Source organism: Salvelinus sp. IW2-2015, linkage group LG25, assembly GCF_002910315.2.
Source record: "Salvelinus sp. IW2-2015 linkage group LG25, ASM291031v2, whole genome shotgun sequence".
NCBI lineage: Eukaryota > Metazoa > Chordata > Actinopteri > Salmoniformes > Salmonidae > Salvelinus > Salvelinus sp. IW2-2015.
In genome coordinates, this window is record NC_036865.1 from 12892077 (window position 1) to 12902680 (window position 10604).

Sequence of the window (10604 nt, forward strand, 5' to 3'; positions counted from 1 at the left end):
ACAACTGGGAACTCTGGATTTTTTTTTAGCTCCGATTGGGAGGGGACTCGGGACTCATCTTAAACATGTGAAATTGATATTTACAAGTGAATAGTCATGGATGTGAGCTGATAAAAATTGTATTCGATGTTATCCCGTTAACTGTTTTCATAAAAAAGAGGACTAGAAACGTGTAAAATTCCATAAGAATGACAATACGTTTTAACCTAATATCTTAATAAGAGCAGCAAACCATTACACACAATTAGTCTTATTTAAGATGTATTTTTACCATGGGCTGGTTACTAGAATACAAAAATAAATATAATTGGCCTCAACAGTCCCAACATTGCATTTTACTACATTGTAATGGAATGTATGGGGCATGTTTATAGTCCCCATGATGAAAACAGTTAAAGGATAACATTGATTATCATTTTAATCTGCCCACATCCATGACTATTTAAATGTACAAATACATTTAATGTTTGAAGATTGATTAAATGATGTGAATAATTTATCATCTTTACATATCTGACACACCTGGCTCATGTGGTTGTGTATTCTACATCACCATGAACATCTTAAGACATCATTGAGCCTACTACAATTATATTTCATACAGGTATGGTCAAGCTAAATTGATCCAATAAGACGCCATTGAGTTGTTTGGTGGCAATATTGGAAAAAGTTTCTGTGGGGTTAATATGTATATTCTGTGATGCCCTATATCTACAAATATTTTTTAAATCCTGTTCTAGCTGTGTGTGAAATGTGGTGCCTCTATAACCAAAGTTACAATCCAAAAACATAGCTGCCCCAGGTTAGGACTCTGTGCAGGCCAGTCAAGTTCTTCCACACTGATCTTAACAAACAATTTCTGTATTGACCTTGCTTTGTGCATGGGGGCATTGTCATGCTGAAACAGGAAAGGGCCTTCCCCCGAACTGTTGCCTCAATGTCATTGTATGCTGTAGCGTTAAGATTTCCCTTCACTGGAACTAAGAGGCCTGGCCCTGACCATGAAAAACAACCTCAGACCATTTTTCCTCCTCCACCAAACGTTACAGTTGCCACTGTGCATTGAGGCAGGTAGCATTCTCCTGGCATCCACCAAACTCAGATTTGTCCGTCGAACTTCAGATGGTGAAGCGTGAAGAACRCGTTTCCACTGCTCCAGAGTCCAACAACGACGAACTTTACACCACTCCAGCTTACGCTTGGCATTGCGCATGGTGATCTTAGGMTTGTGTGCGGCTGCTTGGCCATGAAAACCCATTTAATGAAGCTCCCGACGAACAGTTCTTGTGCTGACGTTGCTTCTAGAGGCAGTTTGGACCTCGTTAGTGAGTGTTGCAACCGAGGACAGACCATTTTTACACATTACGTACTACAGCACTCGGTGTCCCGTTCTGTGAGCTTGTGTGGCCTACCACTTCACGGCTGAGACGTTATTGCTCCTAGACGTTTCCACTCTACAATAACAGCACTTACAGTTGACCGTGGCAGCTCTAACAGGGCAGAAATTTGCCGAACTGATTTGTTAGAAAGGTGGCATCCTATGACGGTGCCACGTTGAAAGTCACAGCTCTTCAGTAAGGCCATTCTACTGCCAACGTTTGGAGATTGCATGGCTGTGTGATCGATTTTACACACCTGTCAGCAATAGCTGTGGCTGAAATAGCCGAATCCACTAATTTGAGTGGTKTACACATACTTTTGTATATATAGTGTACCAACATTCTATTGTCAATGGCACAATTAGTTATTTTTAAACAAAGTTTTCAAAGTTGGTTATATTATATATCATTTGAAAGGTAATTTCCTGACCTTTCAGAACCACTTGTCAAACAGAGGTTAAATGTATCAGCGTTTCCTTTTTTATGTTTGTTATATACACTACTGTTCAAMAGTTTGGGGTCACTTAGAAATGTCCTTGTTTTTGAAATAACTTTTTTTTGTCCATTTAAACAACATCAAATTGATCAGAAATACAGTGTAGAAATTGGTAATGTTGTAAATTGTAGATATTGTAGCTGGAAACGGCTAATTTTTTATGGAATATCTACATAGGCGTACGGAGGCCCATTATCAGCAACCACCACTCCTGTGTTCCAATGGCACGTTGTGTTAGCTAATCCAAGTTTATCATTTTAAAAGGCTAATTGRTCATTAGAAAACCCTTTTGCAATTATGTTAGCACAGCTGAAAACCGTTGTGCTGATTTAATGAAGCAATAAAACTGGCCTTCTTTAAACTAGTTGAGTATCCTGAGCATCAGCATTTGTGGGTTCGGTTACAGGCTCAAAATGGCCATAAACAAAAAACTTTCTTCTGAAACTCGTCAGTCTATTCTTGTTCTGAGAAATGAAGGCTATTCCATGCGAGAAATTGCCAAGAAACTGAAGATCTCGTACAACGCTGTGTACTACTCCCTTCACAGAACAGCACAAACTGTCTCTAACCAGAATAGAAAGAGGAGTGGGAGGCCCCGGTGCACAACTGAGCAAGAGGACAAGTACATTAGAGTGTCTAGTTTGAGAAACAGACGCCTCACAAGGCCTCAACTGGCAGCTTCATTAAATAGTACCTGCAAAACACCAGTCTGAACATCAACAGTGAAGAGGCGACTCCAGGATGCTGGCCTTTTAGGCATAGTTGCAAAGAAAAAGCCATATCTCAGACTGGCCAATAAGAAGAAAAGATTAAGATGGGAAAAAGAACACAGACACTGGACAGAGGAAGATTGGAAAAACGTGTTATGGACAGACAAATCTAAGTTTGAGGTGTTCGGATCACAAAGAAGAACATTCGTGAGATTCAGAAAAAATTAAAAGATGCTGGAGGAGTGCTTGACGCCATCTGTCAAGCATGGTGGAGGCAATGTGATGGTCTTGGGGTGCTTTGGTGGTGGTAAAGTGGGAGATATTTACAGGGTAAAATGGATCTTGAAGAAGGAAGGCAATGACTCCATTTTGCAATGCCATGCCATACCCTGTGGACGGCGCTTAATTGGAGGCAATTCCTCCTACAACAGGACAATGACTCAAAGCACAGCTCCAAACTATGCAATAACTATTTAGGGAAGAAGCAGTCAGCTGGTATTCTGTCTATAATGGAGTGGCCAGCAGTCACTGGATCTCACACCTATTGAGCTGTTGTGGGAGCAGCTTGACCGTATGGTACGTAAGAAGTGCCCATCAAGCCAATCCAACTTGTGGGAGGTGCTTCAGGAAGCATGGGGTGAAATCTCTTCAGATTACCTCAACAAATTGACAACTAGAATGCCAAAGTTCTGCAAGGCTCTAATTGCTGCAAGTGGAGGATTCTTTGACAAAAGCAAAGTTTGAAGGACCCAATTATTATTTCAATTAAAAATCATTATTTATAACCTTGTCAACGTCTTGACTATATTTCCTATTCATTTTAAAACACATTTCATGTATGTTGTCATGGAAAACAAGAACATTTCTAAGTGGCCCCAAACTTTTGAACGGTAGTGTAGGTAATTCTGAGATGTACTCTGGAGGTCAAATTCCAGAAATGTATTTGATTGATAGCTGTGGTTCTAAGCTTTTCAATTATATATCAATAAAGGGAATACGTGAGCAATAACTTGTTGTATACTGACATTGTTTGTTATAGGGTAAAATCCCTATGGGAAAAATGATGGGACTAGCACACATTTTCCAACTCTAGGAACATAGACCTTCAAGAAAATCCCTATGAGACATCGTCGGCCCAAGCCCGACTGACCCCCTGGCTTGGACTAGTTGATGCAACGTTCTATAATGTTTTCACATAGCTCTGATGGAATGTTAAAAACATTATAATATGCTGAGACTGATTACTTGGGGGAACATCTACTTGAGTGTGGGAGTAGCAACATACTATTCTGCATTTTGAGAGTCTGATAGCATTTTTGCAGACTAGAGTGATGGTAACTACTTTGTGCTAATTTGTCCAATGTGTGCTCCAAAAGTTGTGAATGCCCCAAAACTCTGTACACAATATAGGAGGCAGTGTGTATTGTGAAATTATAAACCACGTGATTCAAGCCCTAAATGCTGATTGTCTAAAAGCCATGGTATATCAGACCATATACCATGGGTGTGACCATTTAAAAAAACATATTTACTGGTCTAATTACGTTGGTAACCAGTTTATAATAGCAATAAGGCATCTCTGTGGTTTGTGGAATATGGCCAATATACACAACAGCTACGGGCTGTATCCAGGCACTCCACGTTGCACCTAAGAACAGTCCTTAACCGTGGCATACTGCCCATATACCACACCTCCTTGGGCCGTATTGCTTAATTATACATCAGGTAATTGACTCATGAAAATACAGTTTTAGTGAGTTTCTCTCTGTACCTTTCTCGGTTACATCTAAAGGTACATAATGGATTTTGTTGAACATAAACAGCTTTTCTGGAGCTAGTGTGGATTCAAAAGCAACACGAGGATACATGCATTACCTTAAGCAAAAATTACTTTATTTATGCTCAAGTAGCAAAATTATTCTAAACATCTGAAACATTAGAATACAAAGTAAACCATTCTGTCTAGATCTCCCTGTTCAGGAGGCATACCTTGGGCCATTTGATTAACATTACGTCATTAAACTCAGCAATCCTATCAGCAACAATGCAGTCATCTAGGAAATCCAGTTTAACAGCTGCATCTAGTCCATCTTTAATATATATATATATATATATATACAGTACCAGTCAAAAGTTTGGACACACCTACTCATTCAAGGGTTTTTCTACATTCCAGATGACTACCTCATGAAGCTGGTTGAGAGAATGCCAAGACTGTGCAACACTGCCATCAAGGCAAAGGGTGGTTACTTTGAAGAATCTCAAATACAAAATCTATTTTGATTTGTTTAACTCTTTTTTTTGGTTACTACATGATTCCATGTGTTATTTCATAGTTTTGATGTCTTCACTATTATTCTACAATGTAGAAAATAGTCAAAATAAAGAAAAACCCTGGAATGAGTAGGTGTGTCCGAACTTGACTGGTACTGTATATAACTATGATTCAATGACATTATAATTACCATAAATAATGTATTATATTAAAATATATCCATGCGAGTTAACAAAGAATACAGTGATATCAATAACATCTCAAACACAAAACAAGGACTAAGGAGGGTAACAAGGTGGACGTAGGATCACATCTATGAAAATATATTCAACAGATAGATTGACTAAATATATAAATACATTTACATGTATGTATATCTATGTACATCAGCAATATATCACCATGTTTATATCACCAATTATTAAAATAGTCCTTTCTTCAAAACACTCATATCTGCAGATGAGCTCTTGGCAATAGTTTGGTTAATTTCAAGCACATGATCGTATAGTATATGTTTTTAGAACATAATCCTCTAACGTACTGTAGAAGCTGTAATACCGGGATAAATTAACAGCAACACATGACATCTGACCATATTGTCCATGCTATTATGGCCAATGATGAACTTGTCACTGGTTAACATTTCAGTTACAGTAGATGTGCCACTGAATATATTTTTCTTTCAACATAAATACCTGTATATTGAATGCTGCATGGGGATATTTGTATGATATTTGCCAAAAAAGAGAGTTGGGAGCCTTTAACTTATAGATATTTAGATAGTAGATATTTAGATAAGTCCCATTTTCATAACAAGCTTCCAGTGCAGATTTCTGTAAACCATTTAGCCTGTTCTACAAGATAGATTTTCCTCTATTGACAGAGAGATGTGCTACTGTGTACGTGTATGTACCATCTAGAAAACTGTCATATGTGCCTTCAAACAAACAACATATTTACATTGTAAAGCTCATAATTATTGCATTATAAATAATTTGACATTTTAACGATAAACCCTGTTTTCCTTTGACATTAGAGTTGTGCTCTGTCTATACTAATCTCCCGAGAAAATATGATAAATATGATATGAACAAAAACAAACAAACATCCTTTAAAAACAAATGCAACCCTAAGACTTTGTACATTCTGAGACTTTTTTCAGTATAACTTATGCATTTGAGATGTTGTGCTATTGGTCCATGAAATGAGTGTTCACAAGATAAGTAATTCAGAGCAGTTTGTAAAACAATGTTTTTTTTCTCCAATAAATGTGTTATTTGCATTTATGAAATAAACCCACCAGGTGAAACATCAACATTTTAACAGTGTTCCCCTGATTTCAGGAGAGGATAGAGAGAGAAATATAATACTTTCTGTAGGGCCAATGTAATTATGGTGCTTTGCTGGTTGGCTTGCCTTGAGCAACAGTCTCTCAGAATCCCCTGTAGGTCGACAGATGATGTCTGATATATTCCCTTTAAACTAAAGGCGTAAAGGACATAACCATTGATTTAAATGTGGCACAACCTCTAAACATTGTGCATTACAAAACACAAATTACCACAGCCCAACCAACACCAGGTCAGGTCAAAGTTCAGATGCTTTATTCAAAGTGCATCTCTACCATAGAGATAGATMGAGGACTAATCTTTGTATCTTTGCCATTATAGCATCTGTGACAACATGAGCGCATCTCCATGTTTAAGTAGTACATTTTCTTCTTCATGATTGGCTGATCCCTCCTGATGACCCGGGTGGACATGATGCCAACAGGGTCACAAGGAGGTATCAGCTAATGAAGTTGGAAGTCCCACCCAGTTGACTATATTGAAATGGTGGAAGCCCTCAATGTCGCTGCCCATGCTAAAATGACTTTTTGGCCACTAGAGGCCTCTGTCATTCTCAATGATCTCTACTCCTATGAATAATATCACTAGGAGTAATTAGTACAGATACGCCTCATTTCCTCTGTGTGCCAGCGKAACAGAAAATCCATCCTTTAAACAGGAAGTCCTTCCAGGCAATGTACATTTGGTAAAAGTTACTTTGAATAAGAGAAAGTCTGTAGGAATCCAATATTGTGCTGTTGTTCACGGTTGTGCCCCTAGGTAGCAGCACATCTCATTCTCTTGAGCTACATGAGTGGAAAAAAAGGAGTTCACTGTTTGTCACAACCGTTTGCTTCATTTTACCAGGAGATTGTCCTAACAATCAGCAAGTAGGGAMACTCATGGCCATTGAAACAGAGTCTCCCACCTTGGATACGTACCACATATAATATACCTCAGTGCAAATAAATTCTCACTGAAGAGGTTTGACTTGCTAAGGAACAATACATTTTCTTCCATAAATTGTTACCATCTCAATCAAGTCCATCATAAAGTAAATGTTCAGAATAACTTAAGTAGAAATTCCTCTCTTGCAAGAGTCAAAAGAGTGTTGAAAGGATGTTTTTCCTAAAAGTGACTTTTGACTTGAGTCTCACAACATACCAAGGAGTATTGGTGCCACTAAGCTCTGCAGACAGTATCTCCAAAATGAACTAATCTTTGAGACCAATATGGGTTGGTTTGGATTTAAAATGCAGACAGCCCCCCTCCAAATATGCATAAATAATGTTCAAGAAGTTAATAAATAAAATATCTGTCGTCTGAGTGTATTTACAAAGGGTAAAAATTTACAAAACCCCTAATTCAACACATTTCATTATCTTTTAGAGATACCTTTCACTTTCCAACAGTATAGCATATCTGACCTCATATTGCTTTAGCCTATTCCAACCAAATGCACTCCATTTATCCTGTCCTCTCCTGAAATCGACTCTATACATTAAATCAAAAGGGACAGATTCAATAAAAGCTGCTTAAGCGATGTTTAAAAAGTATCTTTGTGTACATACTGCTGCTCAACAACAGTGTCTGTGTGTGTGTTTGTAGAAGATCGGGGGGGGGGGAATGCCCACAGATCAGGATGAGAAGTCTGGGGTGTCATTCAGCTAAATGTCCTCTGTCAACTATTTACATCAAGTCACCTGGCACTTTCACCTTAAATGATTTCCATTGACATGATCAACCGTAAGGATCATTGCTAATATTGTTCAAAGAACAACGCTATTCCAGTAGACTATCAATTTTCTTCCGGCCCGGCTATCCTCTAAGCCAGTTAGCAGCTATTAAACACATTACATTATAAAATATAATCAAGATCACGCTGTAGAATATAACGCAGTTTCAATCACCTTTACAAAAAAATCCCAAACAAAAACAATCTTCACATCAAAGCAGGCAGTAGTCGACAAAAATAGCTTTGTTCACGAGTCCTCATGTGAGAGCTTTTTTACAAGTCAGTTTGTGCTCCCGCATGTGTGTGCCCAATCATCTCCTCTCCTGTTTAAAACCCCCCCCACACCAGAGCTGCTCCATATTACACTGACCATAAAGAAAAGAGACGAAATTCAAAAACGAATGCTTTGAATAATAAAAAAATGATCTGAGCCGCAGACAGACAGGGGGCGACAGGGAGGAGAAAGAGGAGAGAGAAGCGAGCCTCAGCGGTCTCTGCAGGTGGGCAGGTTGACGAAAGTGAAGATGTTGTACTCTATGAGGATGGAGAAGCAGAGAAAGATGGAGTACATGAACAGACACACCAGGCCCAGACGACGGTCCAGTTTCCACCCGTTCAGATGTACCCCCAGGACCTGAGAGAGAGAGAGGTGGGAAGAGATGAAGAAATTCTATCTATAGTTGCTCAATTCAAATTCAAATGTGCATAAACTGTGTAAAATACAAAACACAAGTACATTTGAGTATTTTAAAAAGTACTAATAGGTCACTCACCGTGAGGAACACAGACCCCAACAGAAGTCCCACAGAGAAGATGAGCCCTTTGCTGTTCAGTTGAATCTAAGAGAAGAACGGGTTAAACAGAAAAAGATAAACCATGGGATTGGGAACTGATTTACAACACTTTTGCACCAGTGTAAAGTGTACACCTGCTATTTCCAAAAGAGAATAACAGTTTCAAAAACACCACCAACTTTACACGACCAAACTGATGCATTAGAAGGACGCCATCTCTTTTGAATTCGAGCCCTTCTGAAATGAATACAGTACATCAGCTGTTCTCTGTGTATCCTATTCTACACCCTCAATACACAGCTCAATTCTCTAACACACCGTCAAAGCCTTCATTCAGAATAATCACGTCACTCTCCAAAAGTAGCAAAGCTGTATGTAGGCATTCCTTCACAGCACCCCCACGTGGGGTTATGCTGTGAAGGAATCTAGTGGGGTTATGCTGTGAAGGAATCTAGTGGGGTTATGCACTAGTGGGGTTATGCACTAGTGGGGTTATGCACTAGTGGGGTTATGCACTAGTGGGGTTATGCACTAGTGGGGTTATGCACTAGTGGGGTTATGCACTAGTGGGGTTATGGGGTTATGCGCTGCAGGTGCACTCAGCTCTATATTTCACTTGGACTGCCGACAGCTACTTTTCTCCTCCCCCTTTCAACTGTTAGGACCATCTCCCTCTCATGCCAAGCTGGAAGATATGTTTATCTACAGAGATCACAAATAACACATGCTCCAATGGCTATGTTAGCATGACATGACTAATATTGTATATAAACCTACATAACATTGGTACCATGTGACACGAGGAGAGAGGGCTCTGGACAGAAGATCCATTGTGTCATCTTTCACATGATAAAGAAACATCAAAATGACCTTCTCAGAATAGGCCGAGCATGTCTAAGTGTCACAGTGTACATGCCTGTTTTGATTGTGTATTGCTAGTAGAGGTTTACTAAAGACCTTACACAGTCAGGGTTAGGAGAAATGGTGTTTGCTACTTACGTAGGAGCCGTAGTTGATGGCCAGAGTCTGCAGGGCCCAGGGAAGGCCCAGTCCAATAAGGATATCAAACACATTACTGCCTATAGAGTTAGACACAGCCATGTCCCCGAGACCTGAGAGAGAGAGAGAGAGAGAGAGAGAGAGAGAGAGAGAGAGAGAGAGAGATGAGGCATAGGCCGAGAAATATAAATCAAAAGACAGAAGAAGATGGGAGAGGGAGGCAGAGAGAGAGAGATGTTGGTAAACATCTGTAACATCAATAAAGAATTCCAACTTGCTGAGGTATTCAGGTTGCCACAAACAACAAACACAACAACAACAAACAGACTGTCAGGGAATGTGGTTCCCATTTCCCCCTCTCAGACAGACTGATGAATATTTGACAGGGGGAGTGGGAATAAACACAGATTAAAAAATGGAGGAAGGAACCACACTGTGTTTTCTTCCRTCACTGCCACACGACTCTGTCACAGAGGTTGGGAGGGGACCTGGGTGACACCCAGACTGCCTCATCCCTTCTCTCTTTCCCCTCTCTCTGTTGACCATGTACCCAGACCGTATGGAGCTCTTTGATTCCTGGGTGTTGGTGCATGGGGCAGGTGAGCAGCAATGCAAACAGCCCTGGTAGAGAAAATACTCTGTGCGTCCTCACCTTGCCGTGCCACTATAAGACTGGCCATGCAATCAGGGACACTGGTGCCAGCTGCCAGGAAGGTGATGCCCATGATAACATCAGGGATACCCAGAGTAAACCCGATCACTGTCACCTGAAGGGAATAGACACACATCAGTGTGTCTGTCTGTCTGTCTGTCTGTCTGTCTGTCTGTCTGTCTGTCTGTCTGTCTGTCTGTCTGTCTGTCTGTCTGTCTGTCTGTCTGTCTGTCTGT

The 10604-nt window shown here is 39.9% G+C and overlaps 1 protein-coding gene across 1 annotated transcript in view; it reads right to left on the minus strand.

The window, feature by feature from the left end:
- Nucleotides 1–4456: 4456 nt before the first annotated feature.
- slc24a3 (solute carrier family 24 member 3) overlaps nucleotides 4457–10604 on the minus strand; it is a 98369-nt gene continuing 92221 nt past the window's right edge. Inside the window, exons 14-17 of the mRNA XM_023970489.2 lie at nucleotides 10369–10483; nucleotides 9717–9829; nucleotides 8697–8762; nucleotides 4457–8557 (exon numbers count right to left, since the gene is read on the minus strand). Coding sequence (XP_023826257.2) covers nucleotides 8408–8557; nucleotides 8697–8762; nucleotides 9717–9829; nucleotides 10369–10483 — 444 coding nt within the window. The 3' untranslated portion in view covers nucleotides 4457–8407. The remainder of the gene's footprint in view (nucleotides 8558–8696; nucleotides 8763–9716; nucleotides 9830–10368; nucleotides 10484–10604) is intronic.